This window comes from Aspergillus stella-maris (assembly GCF_047715825.1).
Source record: "Aspergillus stella-maris strain CBS 113639 unplaced genomic scaffold BDV14scaffold_1, whole genome shotgun sequence".
In the NCBI taxonomy this organism is placed as follows: Eukaryota; Fungi; Ascomycota; class Eurotiomycetes; order Eurotiales; family Aspergillaceae; genus Aspergillus; species Aspergillus stella-maris.
The window spans coordinates 246,540-268,860 of NW_027396795.1; the positions used below are offsets into that span (position 1 = coordinate 246,540).

General features: G+C 52.2%; 5 protein-coding genes across 5 annotated transcripts; 3 read left to right on the top strand and 2 right to left on the bottom strand.

Annotated features, from left to right (window-relative positions):
- Positions 1-475: 475 nt before the first annotated feature.
- On the bottom strand, positions 476-4,189 carry BDV14DRAFT_940 (putative autophagy protein Atg13). Its single transcript, XM_073777896.1, has 3 exons — positions 3,610-4,189; positions 3,446-3,544; positions 476-3,386 (listed from the first exon to the last, which is right to left on the bottom strand). The coding sequence occupies exons 1-3, from the start codon at positions 3,823-3,825 to the stop codon at positions 771-773; spliced, it is 2,931 nt and encodes a 976-aa protein (XP_073633684.1). The 5' UTR covers positions 3,826-4,189; the 3' UTR covers positions 476-770.
- A 1,883-nt stretch (positions 4,190-6,072) lies between these two features.
- Positions 6,073-11,785, top strand: BDV14DRAFT_161765 (BTB domain and ankyrin repeat protein). The gene is made up of 3 exons (XM_073766805.1): positions 6,073-9,688; positions 9,741-9,858; positions 9,910-11,785. The coding sequence occupies exons 1-3, from the start codon at positions 6,658-6,660 to the stop codon at positions 11,612-11,614; spliced, it is 4,854 nt and encodes a 1,617-aa protein (XP_073633685.1). The 5' UTR covers positions 6,073-6,657; the 3' UTR covers positions 11,615-11,785.
- Positions 11,786-11,878: 93 nt separating this feature from the next.
- On the bottom strand, positions 11,879-14,642 carry BDV14DRAFT_161767 (putative ubiquitin C-terminal hydrolase). The gene has a single exon (XM_073766806.1). It carries the CDS (start codon positions 14,618-14,620, stop codon positions 12,215-12,217), a length of 2,406 nt encoding a protein of 801 aa, XP_073633686.1. The 5' UTR covers positions 14,621-14,642; the 3' UTR covers positions 11,879-12,214.
- Positions 14,643-16,120: 1,478 nt separating this feature from the next.
- vps27 (ESCRT-0 subunit protein VPS27) lies at positions 16,121-18,738 on the top strand. The gene is made up of 4 exons (XM_073766807.1): positions 16,121-16,493; positions 16,553-16,834; positions 16,893-17,658; positions 17,707-18,738. The coding sequence occupies exons 1-4, from the start codon at positions 16,293-16,295 to the stop codon at positions 18,585-18,587; spliced, it is 2,130 nt and encodes a 709-aa protein (XP_073633687.1). The 5' UTR covers positions 16,121-16,292; the 3' UTR covers positions 18,588-18,738.
- Positions 18,739-19,240: 502 nt separating this feature from the next.
- BDV14DRAFT_161774 (uncharacterized protein) lies at positions 19,241-21,568 on the top strand. Its single transcript, XM_073766808.1, has one exon. It carries the CDS (start codon positions 19,327-19,329, stop codon positions 21,310-21,312), a length of 1,986 nt encoding a protein of 661 aa, XP_073633688.1. The 5' UTR covers positions 19,241-19,326; the 3' UTR covers positions 21,313-21,568.
- Positions 21,569-22,321: the final 753 nt, after the last annotated feature.

Below are 22,321 nucleotides of genomic sequence, written 5' to 3' on the forward strand. Positions count from 1 at the left end.
TGTTTGGATACGCCCATTTGGTTTTGGTTTTTGAGCGTTCGTTATGGGGTTTCTCGCGATAGAGGAGTACAAAAAGCAACGATTTCTAATATTCCAGTTCTTTTTTTTTCTCGACGAATATGGTTTATATCCTTGTATTCGAACAATAACTCGTTCCGTATCTGTGCGCACTATCAACATATCTAAACCATGCCCAACGCCTCGATACCCAACAAGTCCCTAAGAAAAAAATGATAATCTTTAAGTACATTACAACCGTTCACTCAACCATTGAACATAACGCACTTAAGCTGCAGGAGATCAGAGAATGGAGATCTAACAATGTGAATGAAAGGAGTAGCCAAACCATAAATAGACCGAAGACCAGAAAAATCTAGGACGTAAAGAAAGCATTTTGATAAGAGGAAAATGAAAATGAATAGATATCAGAAAGCAACAGAGGAAAAGAAAAACAACACAAAGTTAAGCAAAAGAAAACAGAGCCTCAGGGATTCATCGTATCATTCTCTAACATTGCAATTGCCAATCGCTAGCAAAACCAGTCTATGGAAAGATCCCACCTTGTATGGAAGGTGGCCAAAACGAAAACAGAAAATCAGAACCAGAATCAGAGTCAGAACATCAGGGTGTATATGAGCCAACAGCCGAAGCAAGAATAAGTAGCCAAAATCCGTATGGAAAGTATGCGGACGAGAAAGTATAGAATAATAAGTCAGCGAGAAAATCATGAGAAGGCATCATGAGTATGTGGAAAGATAAGGTTAGGTTGTTCAAGGCCAAACGTGGAAGCCAGAAAGCCCGCCTCTTCTCCCGCTGCCTCTTCTGCTTCCAGGGTTTCCGCCTGATTCGGGCCCGTGGTTGCCTTGTCGACCTTCCTCGAGGCTTCTTCGAGATACCCCAAAGTCACTCATAGCGAACAACAAGGGCTCATCTTCTTCCACTTGAGTGGACGGAGGAACGTTTTGGCGGCCAGCACTGAATCGCCGTCCTACCCCGCGGCGATCTTCTGTGGCGCTGTTGCTACCGCTCACATTAGCATCGCGCTCGGGCTCCCGCTCTGCAAGATACGGAATGTGTCCACCGCGTCCAGCACTGTTAGAGCCAGAGCTGAGAGAGTGAGGACCCCCGGAAAATCCTCGAACACGGGAATGGCTGAAACGTCTTTGGTGTGGAGAGTGACTTGAAGAAGGGGACAGACTAATTGCTGGACCCAATGTCGAGGCGCCTCGTTGAGCGGTTGAATCTGGTTGTGCGGAAGCCCCCGTTTCATTCCCTGTAGCTGTACGTGTACCAGGCGCTGACGGAGCCATGGTAGGGCCAGCGTTATCGTAGTCATGCTGCCGTTGCATTGTCCTGAGACTAGTGTGGGATGGCTCCTCGGCCCCAAGACTGATACTGCGCATAGTGAAAATTTCGTCATCATCTATCGCAGTACTGCTTCGTCTATTGGCAGCTGAACTGGAGCGGCGGAATGTGGATGGGTAAAGTGCTGCGGGCGAGGTGGGAATTGGAATAGCAGAAACTGTTGAGGGTACACGTTCAGTCGTAGTATCATCGCTAGTATCCTCATCCGGTAGAGAACCATTGTCTTCGCGCGATTGGGATCGGCTAGGATCCCTGATATTATCGGCTATACTATTGGAACTCAATCGAGAAGGTATAGCGGGGGTATGAGGGGTATGGGGAGATATCGCTTTTCCCCCTGGAGATGATGCAGTAGAGATGGAAGCACCGCCAATCATACCAGGAACCCCAGATAGTTGCTTGCTGGACGCGTTAGATGAGCGGTGCATGAGCAGTGAAGATGACATCGAGTCAGAGAGAGCTGCGTTGGAATCTCGCATACCCCGGAAGCGGTTCAAAGCGGCAGATGTAGCTGTGGTCTTGCGGGCGAGGTTGTCTACAGTCGTCGAATTTGATGGGTTCAGAAGATCCTTCCGGAGATCGAGCATTTTCAGAAATTCTGAGATGTTCTCGTCATCCGCGTGGATCGAATCGGCACTGGTACCGGTGATCTCAGCAAGTAACCCGGAACCTGGTTGGGCACTGGACGATGTTGCACTGGCTTTTCCACTGGAATTGTCATCTTCGACCCTGTTGATGCCACCAGAAGAAGGCCTTCCTCGGCGGTGGCTGAAAGCGCTGCTGTATCTCGACATAGGTGCGGGGCGTGGGGACGCCGAGGTTGGTGACGGGGCAATATTATCCGGAGTTGATGAAAGTGGCCTTCTTGCAGAGGCAGCCATAGAGGGGGGCGGCATGCTTCTAGAATCAGATAATGAAGCTCGATGGAGACCAGTTGTCCGCGGCGAGGCTCCAAGTGGAGACTCAACGAGGGCTGGCGACGCGGATAAGGGAGGTGCTTTGAATGGTTGAAAAGATATGGATGGTCGCCTAGCAACATTGGGACTTGCTTCATTTGCAAGTACGGCAGCGCGGCCCGCTGGGCTAGGTCTAGTGGCGGTGACAGAGCTTCGGCGCGATGAGGTAGGAGGAGAGGGAGATGAAGCGCCTGATTCTCTTGCGGCCCTGAGCGCCGAGATTGGACTCGCGCCCGTCGTAGGGCCTACATGGTGGAAGGTTGACAAGCTGCCATATGCCCGACTCGGATCTGGGTCCTCCAAAGCCCTTCTTGTGAGCGGCGCCGAACCGACCTCGGGTACCAGAGCTTTGGCGTCCATGCCACGAGAAGGTAATGACGGCTGGAAGATTTCGTCATCAGCTCCCATGAACTGGGAGCTCAGAAGGGCCTCTGAATCGTCAACACGAAAGTCGCAACTTGTCCTATAAGTAACCTGGACAGAGAACGGGCCGGCAGGTGATTCTGTGACACCGAAGCTATATGTGTCAACTACCTTCGTATCGCCTCCAAGGATGGGCGTTGTCAAGCGATCCGGTTTGGATGATTGTTGAGGCGACAGCTCACTCAAAATCCGATACTTGATTCGTAGGGCAGGATTCGCTCGAAATCGTCCGTTCCGCTTAATGAATTTCCAGGCAGGGAGAAATTTAGAGTAGGTAAAGAGAGATCGAAAGAGGATAATGCTCTTTTTGTAGACCGTCGGCAGGATGGCGCCAAGGTCTGCAGGCAGTTTACCAGGCATATCGCCCAACTCTACTCTCCATTGCTCCAGCACCACATCATCCACGCTGGATGAGGGAGCTTTGACTGGCTGTGAGCTTTGAGACGTAGTCAATGCATCCATCACATCCCAGCGTTTTCCATTCTCGTCTAATGCAACAAGCGTTTGGTTATTCGTGAGCCCTTTTGTGTCCAAGTACGTCTCGATGATCATCGGCGGCGGCCGGTTGTCGGTAGCATCGCATGTTCGCCAAGTCAAAAGCTGATCATTAAGCACATTCGTCTCCGGTAGCTCGACATTGAACTATGTATAAATAATGTCAGCGGAAGCAACTCAATGGAAAGAGGAGGATCAGTATTTACCCAGCGATTGACTCGTGGTGTATTGGTATTTTTTAGGTAGGCAGTGGGCAAGTCGACACGGGAATGCAGGATTATCAAGGCGGCTTTCGTATGGTAGTTCTAGCATAGTGTTAAAAGGTAGTTCCAGAGCTCATCAGGTCTCCAAGATAAGGTTCAATCCATACCGTTATGATTTGGTTCACTTTTCCGATGGCTTCCGGTCCGGGTTGAGACTTCTGTTCGGAGTCGGTATCGTCTTCCGCCTCAATCCCTAGTCCTCTATTTGGATGTGATCTGAGGTCGAAGGCCGGTGAGTCGGAGCGACGATCGTAGTCCTGAGAGCGCGGCCGGGTCGAGGAGGTAGGCGCCGCCGGAGCGGGCGACCGCGGATGTTGATGCATAGTTTTCGCGAGACCAAAAAAAAATTCAAGAGGGGCAGTAGGACAATAATCCGGCGTATGTTCCGGATATCTCGTGGGGGTTGGCGTATCTGAATCAGGAAGGAAATGGGGGAGCGACGGAGCCGCTGCGGATGGCCATGCTCACGAACGGAATAGAGGCACAAGATAGTGGAAACGCAGCAAGCCTTTCGAGAGGGAAACTCAAAGGTGAGTCAAGCAAGGAAAGCACAAGGTAGATAATGATTTGAGGCTCTAAATACCAGGCAGCGAGGTCATTATTTGGCGAGTTCAGGCAACAGGGTGTTTGTGAGTGTGGTCTAGACAACCCTTGGAGCTTCTCCGCATTGACAGGCGGCTCCAGTTATCTGGTCGGGTTCCTCAGGTCCGGAGCAGATCAGCGATTCAGGGAGTCATGATCAGCACAGCGGTGACTGTAATACTGCTGCAAACCCAAAATGAAGGAAAGGGGAGAGGAGAGAAGCTGTGGTATGGAGGAGAGAAGGAGAGAAAGAGGTCTTGAGGAAGAAGAAGAGAGGTGAGTAAGTCCAGGCCTGCAGGTGCAGAGCGCTGAGGGTCTGTGACGCACGCCGGTGACTCGATGGCCCTGGTCAAGTGCCTCCGCCAGCCTCTCTTCTGTTCTTCTACCAATATCTCCCAGGCCCGCCTGAACAACACCCAAAATTCAATGTTCTGATTGCAGAAAAGGATCACTAGGCTTGGACCCTTGGTCTATGCTCGCCTTTCCCAACAAATAAGACGGCATTCGTGATCAGGCTGGTCGGTGGTGAGATGATGCCCACGGGACTTGGGGAAGGCGGTGAGGGCGCAGTCGTCAGGACTGCGGTCAGGTGCAGCTCTTGCGTTATCTCTCTCCCCTTCTTCCATCTCCCACTCTGCCAGACGGTCGGCGCTCAATACCTGGTCCTTCCCTAAGAGGCCCGGCTGCAAATCCCGCCCCAGCATGTATCAGCTGTGGCTATCAGGCACAGACCACTTCTCGAATGGCTGAGATTCTGAGACTGGTCGCCTCATCTGCAGCAATCTGCGTCGCGCCGCTCCAGGTGGAGTTCAAGGCGGAATCGCGCTCCAGGCACTCCCCGGGAGAGCTCCTATAGGACCTTGGAAGCCACCCCTTTCTTTGTTGTTGGCAAAGTTGAGCATTATTTGACCACGGCTATGGAGTCATAAACTCAGTGCAACACGTACTATGCTGCGCCAGTGTCGCAAGGCTGGTACTTTTGGTACTACTGTACCTAGGTACTAGCTCACAAAACCCTAAGTGTAGTCTATACTCGTTCTTGTGTGCATTTGGCCCTCTGTGGAGTTGAGAAATGTGTGATGTTTGTATGTCTCTGGGATCTTTCTACTATGAGCTACTATGAGTCGGTCTCAAATAACCTCTCAGAACCTCGTCCTACATGTGCAGTACTGTATCTGGCGTCTACGTCTCGGGTTTACAAATCTTACGGCTCGAACACGCGCTGGAAATCGAAACCAAGGACGTCAAGAATCACTCGACCACAGACTCGCTAGTATGGCACTGTTACATTCCGACTGAGCGTCATAGATCCCACAACCCGATTTCTGCCGATTACACTTCTACCAAGCTACCAAACTGGCAGTCTCTTCACGGCGACGAGGACAACCCACAGAAGCGAGCTTGAAGGGTTATACTCTCTACAATTTTGAGAGTCTGACGATCAAGAAGAAAGCCTGTATACTTTCCATTCCTGAACTCTTAAGTTAAAAAATGGACATGGATATGCTCCAGAATCCAGTCCCTTGTCAAAAAAGACCCTTGTATTCGAGTGCATATCATCATATTCCAAGAGTCCTATAGCCCGAGCCTATTGCACCCGCGAGATAAGACCTACGAGTAGCGGGTATACTTGAATGTGGTAGCCCGTCAAGCCGTGAAATAAAAGATTGACAGCTTCTAGTTGTAGTCCACTGAAGAGCAATGAACTCTCCGCGTTCGATGCTCAGCTAGCCCGGAAGCAGCTGTACGATGACAAGGTCATCCTCTGGAAACACATCGGAGCTTCACTGTATAGACTAGGGCGTATTCGTGGGAACGGCTATGCAGAGAACTTGGTGCGATAGTGCTCCGCGACTGCTCACTGCTGACTCTCAATGCCTCCGCACAAGCGTCTGGAGTAATGGGCGTGCAGATTCAGGGCAAGAGCGCTAGAGCCCCGCAAACATAATTAGTCGAGCACGGGCATCAGGATGGGATCGCGATTGCATCACAATAACCCGCGGATGTGCAGAGAGTATGAGAGTATGGAGTGCATGAGGGGGAGAAACGGCTGTCCTGGGCCTCTCGTCGGGGAACATGGAGGGGCGCACCACTCCCGATTGGCCACCGCGGCCTCTTGCTATCCATGGCTCATTCTGGCTCACTCAAGAGCTCTTCTTCCTGATAATCAATCAATCGCCCTCCCCTCTTCTAAGCACTTACATCCGACTTGATATCTGCTGTCGCACGCCGCTCTCAAGCCTCCATAACCCCTCGCCGAGACCGCTCGAACCCCGGAGATAACTGTCCGGGCGTCATCTGTCTAGTCATCGCCACCACACATGCGCTTCGCACAACGATTTTCTATCACTTAACGCGCCGCATCCCATTAAGGTCTTCGCATCCCTAGACGTACCGATCGCAAAATAGCCATCGCATACGAGTCGAAGACCCTCGACGACCTCCTCCCTTCCCCCCGTCAGAACACTCTTATCGCGCTCGGATATCCTACCTGTGCGTCCACCTCCGCGGTGAAGCTGACGCTCCGGTCCCGGGTTGAAAAGAGTTTCTGACACGACTTCAATACTGGGCACATGAGTAGCAAGCTTTGGGAATTCTTCCTACGCGATGACGTTGAGAGCTTTCAGCGGTTTCTGGCCAGCGCCAGTTATACCACTGGCGGCCAGCGAGCCCCGTCTGGAGGGGCAGCTTCATATCTCAACTCCGGAAGCCCCGGTTCGATGATCTCGTCCTCTCTAGGTGCATCGCCAAAAGCTAAGAACTCATTTTCCGAACGTGTCGGCCCGCGGTCGGTTAAGAACATTTCGCGGGATGAACTAAACGCTCGAGACCCGTATGGGAGGACCCTTCTACATCATATCGCATCCTCGTCGAAACCTACGGCCGTCGACTTCGCCCTGATTATTCTCGAGATACCGTTCCTTGATATCTATGCGCAAGATTGGGAAAGCGGCTGGACAGCGTTACACAGGGCTCTATATGCGGGTAATGCTACGATCGCGCAGGCTTTAATGGCACGGGATGCTCGAGATGCAACAGATTTGAGCAAACCAGGATTTCCAGGCCAGCCTAGCGGTGGTCTCATCAAGATTAAAGATCGAGAAGGCTGTAGCCCCTTCGACGTCTATGCATCGACGATCAATTCCCGAGACACGAAGCGCATCTCATCCGGCGCTATCTTGGACCCCTCTTCTGCAGAGGCATTACTGGATGATGCTTCTTCCGTCAGTTCCCTGGATGAGGAGGATACCCCCGAGTTTGCTGAGAAGCCGCGTGCGAGTCTATCTGGTGACGAGGTGTACACATTTGGAAGTAACAAGAATCTGAACCTCGGTGTTGGAGACCAGAACGACCGTCAGTACCCTGAAAGGGTAACTCTCACTCGCCCGGAACATCTTTTGCAGCGCTTCTTCCGAGAGTATCAGGAGCGGCACGATGACCCTAGAATTGGATCTGACTCGAATCAAGACCTGCCGGCTTTGATCAGAGCGAAACCGCTCAAAGTACAGACGATTGCCATGTCCAAATTACATACTGCAGTTCTAACAAACGACCCCGAGTCGAACCTCTTCATGTGCGGCTTCGGTCCCGGTGGTCGTCTAGGAACCGGAGATGAGGCCACGCGTTTTAGCTTTGTGTGCATCGAGGGCGGCGGACTGGCAAGTAGGAAGGTTGTGTCCATTACACTCGGTCAGGATCATACCCTCGCGATCACTGAGAATGGTGATATCTTCAGTTGGGGAAGCAACAAGTTTGGCCAGCTAGGATATGGTCTTCCAAGGACGAGCAACAAAGATGATGTTCCTGTTCAACCGTCCCCGCGACAGATATTCAACCCTTTTAAGAAGGAGGTCATCCTTGGAGCAGCTGCGTCGTCAATTCATTCCGTAGTATACAGCAACTCCGGCTTATACACCTTTGGTAAGAACGAAGGTCAACTGGGTCTTGTGGATTCGGATGCTCGGTCGCTCGACGTTCAAACAACGCCCCGGCGGGTGGGCGCCTCACTACTCAGCACCCCCATACAGAGTGTGTCTGCTACTGACCAGGCTACTGCCATCTTGCTTCAAAACCACGAAGTTTGGGTGTTTTCTCATTACGGCTATTCCAAGCTGTCCTTCAATCTGGAGGTTAACTCCAAGTTCATCAGAGACAGCTTCATGTCCACTCGTTATGAGACATCGACCAATCGCATAGTCAAAATTCGCACCGGCGGCAATACCGTCTGTGTGTTGTCGAGTTCGGGAGATGTTTTCACAGCGCAGGTCAACAAGCTGGAGCACCTTCCAAGTTTGACCTCAACGACCAATCCTTCTAAAATTCGCAATTCTCTTTCCACCCCAATACGCGTTTGGTCTGTGAAGAAAGCGCATATGGCCGTCAAAGATGTCGATGTCGGTCAAGACGGTTCGATTATTATCTGCACAGCTTCCGGCTCAGCGTGGAGGAAAGAAAGGCGCCGAAAGACGAAGAGTGGAAGCTCTAGCGAGTATAAGTTCGCCCGTGTTCCTGGTCTGTCTCGGGTAGTAGGCGTCTGTAGCAATGCGTTCGGAGCATTTGCAGTTGCCCAACGCGAATGCGATGTGACAAAAGAACAAATCAACGTCGATTCAACAAGTCTCTGGGCCGACATTTGGCCACTATCGCCATTCAATTCCATTCGCGCGGACTCAGGGCCAATGACCTTGGTCTCTATTGAAGAAACTCTTGATGATCCAGACTCGGTTATTACGATCAAGCAGGCGCTCTTGAAATCCCCTAATCCAGAACTCTTCTTCCGGCAGACGTCGACCGAGCCACCTGTTGGGACTGTCTGGGTTATGACCACTACCTCTGACATGCGGGTTCCTGTTCATGAGTTCATCTTGACAGGTCGCAGCCCGGTTCTCAGGAAAGCACTGCATAGCTACCGCCAGAAACACAGTATCTCTTTGCCGGATCTCTTGACAATCACGAAAGATAACCAAGGATACTGTCAAATTCTCTTCCAAGGGATCGATGACTTGACTCTGTTGAATATTGTTTTCTTCCTTTACACGGACACTGCCTTGGACGTCTGGCAGCTCGCTCGATCTTCACCAGCAAATGCCTATCGCTACCGCCAAGTCCGAACGGAAGTGATACGGGTAGCTTCGCATCTAGATATTCCAGCCTTGGAGCGTGCCGCTATGCTTATGGTCAGACCTCCTAAAAGTATGAAGGCTGACTTTGCTGCTGCGCTTAATGATCCTGCTTTCTTTGAAAGCGGAGATATCGTAATCGAGTTGAATGGTGATCAGATGATTGCTCATAGCCAAGTCATATGCCAGAGATGCCCCTTTTTCAATGCCTTGTTCTTTGGTCGTTCCGGCGGTCAATGGCTTTCATCGCGGCGGAAGTCCCCTCAGGATAAGATTCACGTTGACCTGAAGCATATTGATCGCCCAGTCTTCGAGTTTGTCCTTAGGTATATGTATGCGGATACAGACGATCGACTATTTGATGAGGTTCGGACGAAAGATACCCAAGAATTCGTTGATCTCATTATCGATGTTGGTTTCGTGGCCAACGAGCTGATGATTGATCGGCTGGCACAAGTATGTCAGAAGGCTCTAGGACGATTCGGTAAGTCGAATTCTTCAGGTTAGGATCTCTGTCCCAATACTAACGACCATAGTAACCTCACGCAATGTGTGCCACCTTCTCAATTCGATTGCACCGTGCTTCGTGACCGAGTTCAAAGATGCTGCGTTGGAGTATATCTGTTTGAACCTTGAAGATTTGATCACCAACAAGTGAGTCAATCAAGTTAACTTATTACCTCACTGATCCTAACGACATTCCAGATTACTAGGAGATCTTGACGAACATTTGATCCGGGCACTCGATTATGTCTGTCACGATAATCAATTGACGGCCTTTCCTATATCCCGGGGCAGGAACGCAATCGAGTATATCTATGAGAAATACCCTGAACTCGTTTCCTCAATAGAGGCCGACAAACGTCGACTAGTCGACTCGATGAGGCTCAGGACTCATACAAGCAAGATAGACTTGCACGAAGGAAAGTCTCGAACATTCGACAAACCTACAGCAACGCCGTCACAACCTAGACCGAAGGCAGACCGGCCTGCAGCTGGTTATGACAGCCCGTTGCTCAAGTCGAAGCACTCTACCGGTGAATTGATGTTCCAAATGGACGATGAATCATTGCTATCCCCATCCGATTCCGGGAAAAAGAAAGCAGTGGATCGCGGCATCAAGGCAGCTGATGAAGGTGGTGATACACCAGTACTCGGCTCTAGCCTCCTTGATGGATCTTTCGGCGGTCGAATCTATCTGGATGACCGAATGGCATCTCCAAAGGATGCAAGCGTTGCCAAGTCCCCCTCTGGTTTACAACCTAGCACACCTCAGGGCAAACTCAATGGTTCGGTCTCTTCTCCAAATGCCTCGCAGGTACCCTGGAACTCAACTACCGTAGTTTCAGGCGCCAAGAAGAACTTGAAGGACATAATGAGCGAAGCTTCGGAAACCCGAGTCTCCAACCTTAGCCTAGGAATGTCCGCGCGACGGGAGAACAGCAGCTCATCCGCCCCTAAACTATCGCAAAAGGAGCGGAAGAAGATGCAACAGCAGCAAGCTCTGGAGATGGCCGCCGCGCAGCAAAAAGCCAAGGAAGCCGCGCAAAGCCCCTGGAAGATTCCTGCCCCAAGCCCAAGCCCAGCCAAATCGCCATTCAATGCAACCGATCAAAATATACCATCCCCAACCCCATCGAAGACCCCTCAAAGGCCTGGAATGACCCTCCGCCAAACCGTTGCTGGCGCACCTTCCCCCAAACCCGAAAGCTCCTCAAAATCTACTCCTACCCCAACGAAGAGTCGCAGTGTCTCAGCAACTGCCACCAACCCTCCTCCTCGCCCTCAACCAGACACTACAGCGCCCTCTACGTCCCCCAATGATACCCCTTCAATTCAATCAATCCGCCACATCCCCCGACCAGAACCATACCAAACAGCCTTCCACTCCGACTCTCCAAGCTCCATGTCCCTAGCTACCATCCTAATGCAACAACAAACTGAAAAGGACGAGCTCCGTGAAGCCGCAACAGCCAAGCATAAGCTTGAGGAAATCCAAGCGGAGCAAGCCTTCCAAGAATGGTGGGACAAGGAAAGCCGCCGCGTTCAGGGCCTCCCAGATCCAGACGAGGAGCAGAACCACAATGACAATGGAAGAGATGGACGGGGCAAGCGTGGTGGTCGCAGCAACCAGAAAGGCTCGGGAGGTCAGCGCAAGAACCGCGGCAAGGGACCTCAGCCGCAAGGTGGTTCTGGCGCCGCCACTGGCGCTGGCAGTGCCGCAACGCCTCAGCAGAACACTGAGCATGCACGGAAAACCAATCCGCATCCGCAATCACACCCGCAATCACACCCTCGCCACCAACAGACACCGAAGAAATCGCGCGCTGACCCTGGTACACCAGGGGCTTCCTCGCGTCGCGGTAGAGGTGGTCATCGGGGAAAGCATAGCGAGGGTGAAAGAGCCTGAGCGGACAACGAAACCTTTACAACCTTGCCGTCACCACCATGATCAGCGTTACATCACATAGAGAATCCTCTCTCCTCACCGAAAACAGATAGACAGTGAGACTCGACCTCCTCATTCGTGTACATAGTTGTAATAGGGGAGGATATATCGCTTGTATTTCTATATATCCATGTTATCTAGTCTCAAGATAGAGATATATTTCATTCAACCTATCTGTTTGGACAAAGCCTTGATTTCAAAGCAACCGAATGTTGTTAATGATCCAATTAAATAGCCACTATATCAATCATCGAGTAGAAGTCAGAAACGGTCATATAAAAAAAGTCTATAAAATCCGCTAGCGGAAACCATGCCAAATGCCATATCGTATCATGATCAACATGCATGCTATATAGAAGGACAAAGAAAAAAAAAAGCCGGAAGACAGAAGCTAGAAATCACAGAATGCGTCAACATCGTGGAGGTCATACATAGCGTAAGCGTAGCGATGTGCCCTTTCCAAGGGTAGTATAGTATAGTATAGAAGGCACAATGGAGAGAGAAGGGGGTGGGGGGTAGGAAGTATATAGATGCAAGCAAGCGGAGAGAAAAGAGACGTGGCTATTTCGCTGGAACACGCTCGTAGAACACAATGTACGCTTGCTCGTTTTGCAGTCTGTCCTTGAATGACAAGTCGCGGGGTATAAAGTCCGTTGCTCGGCCGTCGTCGAATCGGCGCCAGCATTGCCGCGATGCGTCGCGGACTAACGAGATATAATGTCCGCTGCCCATGGACGCGCCAATATGGCGGAGGACTCCGTATGCGTCGTATGTGAATGGCGGTTCTGTGGCGAGGGTTGATGTGTCCTGGCTGGGAGGCGCATCGCCTGCCCTGGGATGGGTGTAGACAAAGTCGTCCATGCGGAGGCCGTGGAGGGGGAAGTCGACGGGAGTGTGAATCTTGCGAGCGCTCTGTGTCTTGGAGGCGGAGAAGCGCTTGAAGTGAACGACTAGGATTTGCGGGGCGCGAGTTATGATGATTTGCTTGGTTGCGACGCGCTCGCATTTGCAGTAGGGGCATTTCCAGACTTCGTCGCCGCTTAGCATTTCTTCTTGGCAGTAGCTGCGGAGACATTGGTAGATGTCGCCCTTGCCGGACGGTGGGATCTCGACGCTGATGCTGTAGAAGGCTTCATATGTGGTCGATGTTCGCTTGCAGGTTGTGCAGCGAAGCCTGCTCGCGTGTTGACCCGCGAAGAGCGATGAGATAAATGATTCTTCTCGATGGCAGTATCGGTCCCATTCTATTCTGGAGACCTTGGCCACGGGCATTCTTTCTCGCTGCATCTCCTCTTCAAACGTTAACGGCCTCAGGGGTGTCCGTTGCCAGTTCACGTTCAAATCTTCATGGAGGCAGTCCACAACGAAGTCGAAGAACTCCTTGGCATCTTGCTGCCTATCTATACCCCATTCCTGGTTCAGACGCCCACAGAAGTTTCGGAACGATGTCGGCATGATTACCTGCACGTCATTTTTCCACAATGACCTGATGAGGTTGGCAAACAGTCCTGGCATAACGCCCTGCGACCCTTTCCAGTTCTTTTGAACGTAATACCTGAATCGGTCATCAATGAAAAACTTGCTCATTAGCACCGTCGCACTCAAACATTGTACAGTCGAGTTCAAGTAACAAGTAACTCCGAAGTTCGCCAACCCAGTGCGGGGAAGCTTGAGGCGATTGAGCAACGAGTTCGAGGTGTACAGCGCAGTCTTGGTCGCCGAGTTTTGCCTCTGCAAGGGCGCTTGTATCTGTCGACCATCGGCCACACCGCTATAGCTTGGACGAGGGACAGCGGGTGGAGGTCGGGACGGCGCAATGGGGACGGGAGCTGCGTAATTGGGAGCCACTGGCGGTTCTTGCTGGGTTGTGACCATTGATTGCTGAACAGCGTTGGGTTCCGGGAAACGTCGCAAGAAATCCTCGTATGATCGGACAAAGGGCGAGACAGGGGTTCCGGCTTGTTGTTGCTCTTCCTCTTCTGGTTCTTCTGTGAGTGATTCGTCTGCCAGGTAGGTGCTTGCATCTATCTCTTCTGTCTTGGACTTTTCCAACCACTCCGTGAGCTCCTCAGGATTCAATTGTGAAAGCTTGCGAAGTCTTCGTTTTCTGATTTCCAGGCTAGAGTTAGCACTGGCCATTGTCGGGACTCTTCCAAGAGGGCGTCCCGGTCGTGCGACAGGCCGCCTCTGAATGGAGGCTAAAATCGCAGCTGTGGACGATGTGGCAAGCGACTGCTGTCCCATGAGATCGATCCAGGCGTCTAGTCCACCCAGTAGGAGTGTTGGAGGTCGACCGTCCTTTAGAGGTTTATAGGCGTTGAATTCGTATAAAGTGTCGTACAACGCTCGAAGATGAGGTGCTGTAGTACCCACAGGCGGACCAGCTAAATAGCTATTTGAAGCAGTATCTTGGTCATAATAGACCACCATATCGAACTCATTGCGCTTCTCGAATAAAGATTGTTCGTGCTCTGGTGAAACCACCAAGCGTTCCTCAAGTTCTTCTGCAGAGACGTTCTCCTTCAATGCCACAGGTTCTATACATATTATCGACTTGGCATATACATGGCCGCTGTCAAACTCGCCACGAGAGCGCACATCTATCAACAGAACACTATACCGTCGGAGATGGTCCATCAACTCCTCTGCAGTGATAGTAGATCTATGTGGTAGATCGGCTGTACTGCTAGTAGGGCCTTTGACCGGATGCACGCCATTTGGAGTCCGAGACCTATAGGGGCTGTCATCAAAACCATTAGGACTCGGACTACCACGGCCCGAGTTGATGAGGTGAGAGTATCGTGGGTTCATGTGACGAAAATTCTCCGTTGACGTCCTCGGCGGGTTCGATGGCGGTTGTGAAGGTACAGAGAATATCGGACTATAAGCAGGGTCTGGTGCGCGCGGAAGTGAAGTATTCAAAGGTATTTTTGGAGGTAATGAGGGCCCCCCTTGAGCGGCTCCCATAGTACGTGGTCCGAGTGGTCGCCTGGAAGGAGAACTCAATGTCGACCCATGAGTAGGACCATGAGAAACGTAGGAAGATGGACGAGGAAATCGGTTTTCGGCGCGCCCTTGTTCATGGTCTCCCCATTGACTCGACCCTGAGCTGGGGCTGCTGCCGGTTGGTGATGTCGTCTTTAATCTCGCAAGCCTTTGAGCAAGTGCATCTGCAGGCGCGGAATACCTATTCGGTTGCTCTTGCAAGCTAAATGCTTGATATTGTGACGGGCTAGGCATCCGGGTTGATGAATCTCCTGTCTCGCTTTGGCGGCCTCGTTGGCTTGTGGCATAGGTTCCCGCAGGAAGAATTTGGGAAACTGGTCGCCGAGCGCTCGGCGAAAACTGGCCTGTCGCTTGGCTCATACTCGCGAGGTTATTTTCCACAATTTGTTGTTTGATTGTGTCTACCGTTCCTTGTTTGGTTCGCACAGCCTATAATCAAGTAGTCAGTGGCAATGTCCGACTCATTCTGGGTCGACCTGTTTGAACAAGGGTGTGACTTGCCATCATCAAGTCCGAAAACTGCTTGTGCCAGCCCGGGATGCGGCTTGTCGCGGTCCGATAATCGGGATGTTGGGGAATGGTGTTTATCGTGATTTCTGAAGCTCGTACGTATTGAACGTATGCTTTGTCGAGTTGCTCGCTTTCCACAAACCCTTTGAACTTCGTAATGGCGTCTTGGGCCGTAGTCAACAAGTCAGGGAGCTGTTCAGACTAAGTTAGCCAAGACGGCACGTCAGCAAAGACCCCGGATCGCTAATCACATACCGACGTAGCATTGCTCACGTCTAGGGCTGCCGCTTCATCCTGCAGGTCCTTGATGTTGGGGAAGCGCGGCGAGGAGCCCTTCTGATGTCCCCCGCCCAAGACCATGGCACCTAATTTATGCCGGCTGAGAGTATCCCCCGGCGCGAAACTTGGCGGAGAAGGAAGCGCCGCAGTATCTGGGGCCATTGTACAAAGCTATGAATGGGGACTCATCGAAGCCGGGGGACGATCAGACAAGCGGAGGAAAGGCCGATGGCGGAACTCGAGATAGTGGCGGCGACAAGGCAGGCAGCCGTAAATGGGAACCCGACAAAGAGTGGTTCAGGCAGAGGCGAGGAGTGCGGGCAAAAGAGCGTATACGTAGAACTGTAAAGAGAGACAGAGACAAGCAGAAGTGCAAGGTAGAGAGCAGGAGGGGAGGTCAATCAATGCATGCTGTCGCTGTGTCTGGCAGCTCTGCGGGACGATTCTGGGGTAAATTATGTATGCCTTTATGTAATTTTATGTACTCCGTTACTGAAGCCCGCACCTGACAGCATTGTTCATCGCCCAATATATCCCCGGCACAGAGAGGCGGTGTGGCTAGCGGCCGCCTTTGCCTATGACGCCACACAGCACCTGCTTCGGGGCTGAGTCAGCGGGTGTTAGGCATCCAGGCCAATGGGCGCATCGCAGGCGTTACAACCTGGGAGCTCGAAGTCAACCTTGGAGCTCTTTCGTCTGTTTACGTCCGTTTCTCGCCCTAGTCTGATGGCTTACTGACTTTTTTCTCGCTTATTCTGCTGCAATTCGATTCATCGTACTTCTCAACTGATCCGGAGGCTGTTTCCTTTCCCTTTCGTGGCTCCTCACTCTCCCCGCATTCATCATGGCGGGTTGGTTCTCTTCAGCCTCACCGCTCGATGAGCAGGTTGAGCGTGCTACCGCGTCATCACTTGAGGATATCGCTCTGAACCTTGAGATATCCGATCTTATTCGGTCGAAGGGTGTGCAGCCGAAAGATGCCATGCGATCCCTAAAGCGGCGTCTTGAGAACAAGAACCCTAACATCCAAATCGCGACTTTGAAGGTTGGCCGTTTCTCCCTGTATTCTTCGAAAGCATCTTCCTAACGAAATCGCTCTTATAGCTTACGGATACCTGCGTTAAGAATGGCGGAACTCACTTCCTAGCGGAGATCGCGTCAAGAGAGTTTATGGATAACCTTGTCTCGCTCCTCAAAACGGAGGGCGTTCCGCTGAACCAGAACGTGAAGGAAACGATGCTAGAGCTGATACAGGACTGGGCTATGGCAGCACAAGGACGCATGGACTTGAATTATCTGGGAGAAGCATATCGAAAGCTGCAGACTGAAGGTTTCCACTTCCCGCCGAAGACTGCGATTAGCGGCAGTATGCTCGAAAGCAGTGCGGTAGGCTACACCATTCCATTCCGTCTCCCAAACCAGCCTAACCTAATGACGCTCACAGCCTCCGGAATGGATCGACTCCGATGTCTGCATGCGCTGTCGTACGCCGTTTAGTTTCATGAACCGCAAGCACCACTGCAGGAACTGTGGAAACGTCTTCGATGCGCAATGTTCCAGCAAGACTCTACCGTTACCTCACCTTGGAATCCTGCAACCTGTCCGTGTTGATGATGGCTGCTACGCGAAGCTAACCTCGAAGCCATTTACACAAGGTGATTTAGCTGATCGGTCCGCATTCAAGAACAACTCGATTACAAAATCCAATGTGATGGAACCTCGTACAGCTAGAGCGGAATCGGGATTTGATGAAGACCTGCGCCGAGCTTTACAGATGAGTCTAGAGGAGGCTGAGAACAGAGGTTCCAGTGGTTATGTCCCGCAGCCCAAGCCTGTTCAACCGCCTACGAATTCAGCTCCTCAACCGATTACAGACGAAGAGGAGGATGCGGACTTGAAGGCTGCGATAGAAGCCTCGCTCCGAGATATGGAACAGCACAAACAAAACCATGCGGCAGCGCTGAAGAGCACTGGCGTAGTCGAGTCGTCCCGGGAAACTCCTGCCGCAGCTGCCATGCCGAAGAACCCCTATGAACTCAGCCCTGTTGAGGTAGAGAACATCCACCTCTTCTCATCGCTCGTTGATCGACTGCAACATCAGCTCCCGGGCACGATTCTTCGTGAACCCTTGATCCAGGAGCTATATGAGAGCATTGGGGCCCTCAGGCCAAAACTAGCACGCAGTTATGGAGAAACAATGAGCAAGCACGGTAATAACCCCGTACCCTCGTCACAAGCGGCATAATTGACCGATATAGATACGCTCTTGGATCTCCATGCCAAGCTGTCCACTGTAGTCCGGTATTATGATCGCATGCTCGAAGAACGACTATCCAGCGCTTACTCGCAACATAATCTGGGGTACGGTCCTATCCCAGGAGGCACTCAATACCCCAACATCTACCCGTCCATGCCCACCAACGCGGGCGACGGAAAACCAGGGGCCGAGAACTTTTATTACGGCAATCCTGGCGTTGAGCAGCCTGGTCCTTCGCGTACGCCTTATTCGCAGCCGCAATTTGAACGAGAGACTCCATTGATGACTCCTCAAACGCAATCGCTGCCCCAGCCACAGCAGCCTTCTCCCAGTCCGCGCTGGAGTCAGACGACCCAACCCATCGCATCACCTCAGTCAACGCCCAGCCACGCATATCACAACAGTGCCGCCTATCCTGGTGCAGGCGCACCATCTCAATTCTATACCTCTCCGGGCTACCAGGAGCCAGAGAAGACGTACCAGCAGCCTAGGCAAGCAGAGGCCGAATCGCCTTACCAGCCGTCTCCAGTCACGAGACGCGATTCATACTACCAGTCTTCAAACTACTTATCAAATCCAGGCGAGCAAGTTACCCCCATAGAGCACGGGCAGACCCCGGGATACGCGCAGCCGCCACCCGAGTCACGGCCACCGCAATCAGGACATCCTCCATCCGCCGAGCCACCAGCCCAATCATATTATCTTCCACCGCAACAGCAGCAGCCGGGACAAGGCGGGTACCCGGGATATCCCCAGGGCAACATCAATTATCAAGCGCCTTATGCAGGCGACGTTTCTCCCATCAGCGCACCTCCCCCCACGCAATACCGGCAGCCCGCGCCATCTCGGCCTGTTGTCGAGGAGAGCCTGATCGAGCTGTAGCCTAGGTTTTCGATGCTTTTAGCTCTTGTTGGTGTTTTTGACCTTTTCTATGTTACATTATGATACCAGACGAATTGGCTTTTTCCTGGTTGCGAGATTGGATGTATATTTTTGACTCTGAGGCGGCAATGACAACTTAAGTGAATTCTACAGAATAGCCGTACCGAGTAATTTGCGACAGTGGTGAAGGTTTAAGCGTAGAGGCGAGTCTAGACTCTTCTAGTAAACCCATTGCGGCGATAAAAGCTGGATGGGAACGGCGGGAACCGTCTAACGCGTAATCAATTCCTCTCTCTTCTTCCTGGAACTCGACTCTCTCTTCATCGCCAACACCATCACTCTCCTCTCAGACCCATCTCTTCTCTCGATCTTGTTGCAGTGGTGTTTCAGACCATCCCCGATCTCATCTCTCCGCATTTCTCTTCCCCTCCCGAGGTCGCTCATCCAACCCCTGTCCAACTCCGTCATCTTCCACCAATTGCCTCTCCCCGCGCCTGTCAAGCAACAAGCTCGACGCCATCGCTCATCAATCAATAATTGCTTTTCTTTCTGTTCCCTTCTCGGTCGGCTCGGCCTGGTTGTGTTACTGATAGTTTGCTGCGGTGAAGAGCGACTACTTACTAGGCATTGCAGCAGGAGGGCCAGCTCCAATCACCGACACTGATTCGCCTGCGGTAGCTGCTTGCCGCCTAATTCGGACCTTGCTGCTGCTGCTGCTGCTGCTGCTGCTGCCGCCGCCATGCCGACACCTTCAAACAACTCCTCCCCCGTTAAGCGCCCGGGCTTGGGCCGCCGTGCTGTCTCTTCTCACGCCGTTGTCACGCGCCCGCCGTCTTCTTCAGACAAGGGGGAACTCTCCCAGTCGCACACATCTACCCACACACAACTCCAGCAGAAAGCTCCCGGGCATCGACCTCATCGGGCACATCTTGTCGGCGGGGGCCATCGCACCCACGGTCGGAATCCATCGACTGGCAAGAATCTGAGCAAGTTACAACGGCATTTATCATCTCAATACTTCGGTCCCGAAACACGGCCGCACTATCATCAGCGCAAGAAGTCAGCTCCGGTGACACCCGTTGCAAGCCCGCCGCGTTCACACGTCAAATGGGATGATGATTTGTCACCCCGTGCTACTGGATCTATAAAGAAGAACTATTCAAGTCCTGCGTTGCGACGAAGTAACTCTAGTGTTTTACCAAAGAAAGCTTTAGTAACCGACCGACCGCATACGAGCTCCGGAAAGAAGAAGACGGTCGGGTTTGAACTGGCGGATTCCACGGACGAAGGCGAGTGGGAGGATACAACTCAATCGCCTGAGAGTACGAGGCGGAGTTCCGTAGCGCAGTCGAGAGACGGCGACGAGACTGCAGTGCAGCCAGCGGAGCCGCTATACGATCAACTCACGTTTGTAAAACGGCCATACCCTCCGATCCCTCGAGCGACCAGTCTTCCAGAGCCCGCGAGCACTGCCTTTCACGGTGATAACGACGATCAGTCAACGGCTGAGGACGACGACGATAACGACGACAAGGAGCCCGTTCAGCGGACGCAGGAGCAATCGTCGGATACAGAGGAACAACCAGAGACTACTGCGCGACCAGCTGAAAAAGGTGACATATCAAAGCGAATTCTAAGTCCGTCGCTTTCGGCCAAGGCACCCCCCGCGATGTCGTCAATATCTGCCACGGCGACGCCCGCGCCGGTTGATACAATATCAAGAAACGCGTCTTTGACCAACCTGGCCTCGGGCCAAGATGGCTTACGGCGACCGATGTCTTCGGCCAACATTGCACACACGGGCACTCCAACTTCCCAGCCGCAGGGCTCTTCATCTATCGAGGGAGGGGTATCAAGGTTTATCAACAACAAGATTGCAACATCCCGCACCGACTCCGACCCCAACACCCCGTCTTCATTCCTCCCGCACTACCACCCGCAAACCCCGCCCTCTCCTAGAGGTGTGAAGAAGACTCGAGGCTCGCCTTCCTCCCGGCAACCCGGTACAGAGCCTCCCTCGCGTACTCAGCAAAAGCTATGGTTACAACGCACGGCGGCACTAAACACCTCACCTCCTGACTCTCATGGCGCGTCTTCGAGCGGATCGCCGGCTACGATGGATCCGGCATACATGAATGGCACAGCAAGAGTTGGTGCAGGACCATACGATACCGGACGGGCGCTTGTCAATGGAGCATCGAGAGGGGGGGGGCCGTTACACCACAACGAAGCAAAGCACAACCGCAAGACTTACGAAAAGGCCGCGATGGAACTCACCGTCGTCCGAAGATTCCAATCACCCACCAGCGACAGCTTCTCCCGCCTAAACAAATTGTTCCAAGCTGCAAAGGGGTCGGAACCTGCTAGCCAAGAGTCCCGGGGCCTGGGTAACCCCGTCAAGTCAGCACCCGCCCTAGTCCTCTTGCAGCGCGACGCGAAGCACAGCCGCAGCGAAAGTAGCAACACAGCAAACCCCGACTCGAGACAACTGATGGGAAGGAGACAGGCGGGTTCGCAAGCTGACGCTCAAGACCCTGCTGATCCTCCGCACCCGTCGCAGCAAATCCTCTCTACATCCGCCGATGACGCCGCTCATGGTTTGCACTCGCAGGCTCATACGCATGGGGCGGAACTGGACCATGCGGCCGACCCATTCCTACCTAGTGAATCTGATATGATGATTCGGAGGATGTGGGAGAGTCGTGAGGTTGCGAGCTCGGGATAATGTACTACTAGTAATTTTCTTCACTGTATCCTTTTTTTGTTCTTTATTGTCTCTTTCTCTCGTGTTTTTCTCTCGTGTTTTGCAAGTTCTTCAGCAGTGACGGCGCCAGGCGTTTCTTTCCACATCATAGATATGGACATGTTTGTTTTGAGTATATTTAGTTCCAAATATGATATCCCAGCAATCCATCATAATCGATTTAACAACATTATCAGATCTTATCAGTAGTAGAGAGTAGGTGCCAAGGGTGCTCGGGGTGCCATTCCCGAAGGCACTACCCGACCCAGCGGACCCCGAGGTTACGGCTATCGAGGGTGGGAGACTAGTACTGCGGAAGGTAACTTGGTAACTAGGCGGAGGAAAAGCGGAACTACAGTACTGTCAGTGCAGGACCTCAGCTAGAACAGGGCGATTATTAATGGTGCGTTGGTATGAGGGGTAGAATATGCTGGACACTCTACAGTACAGGTGTCCCTCACCGCAGAGTAAGTAGGTAGATACTCGGGTGCTGGGCCCGAGTTGGAGGCTGAGGAGAGTTGGAGAGAGATAGCAGTGACCACGGAGTACAGTATGGCAGTGCGGGGACATTCCGGCCCCGAGCCTGAACGCAAGAGTGGGAGTGAGCCCAGAAGGGAAAAGAATCGCGGTGGTTTGCCAATTGGGGGAAGAATATCCTGTTGTTCTATACACGTTTTCCTCTCTGACTTCGAAGTTCTATCTAATTCTTCACTAGATTTTGAGTATTCTGTGGAACATAGCTATGCAGCCGGAGTCTGTAGGTATCAGTATCAGTATTAGTATCAGCGTATCTCGTACTGTGCGTATTTGGTGTGACTAAGGCGAAAATACACGCTTTCCGATTCGTTGAGGGCCATGTCAGGCCACTTTGACATGTTGAGAGTGATCTTGGGAGGGTGAAGACTCGAGGGTAGAGTAACTCCTATAGAGCAGCAGTAGAGGTATACATTGAACAGTAAAAGAAGTATACCGAAAGTGACTCCCCCCAGGT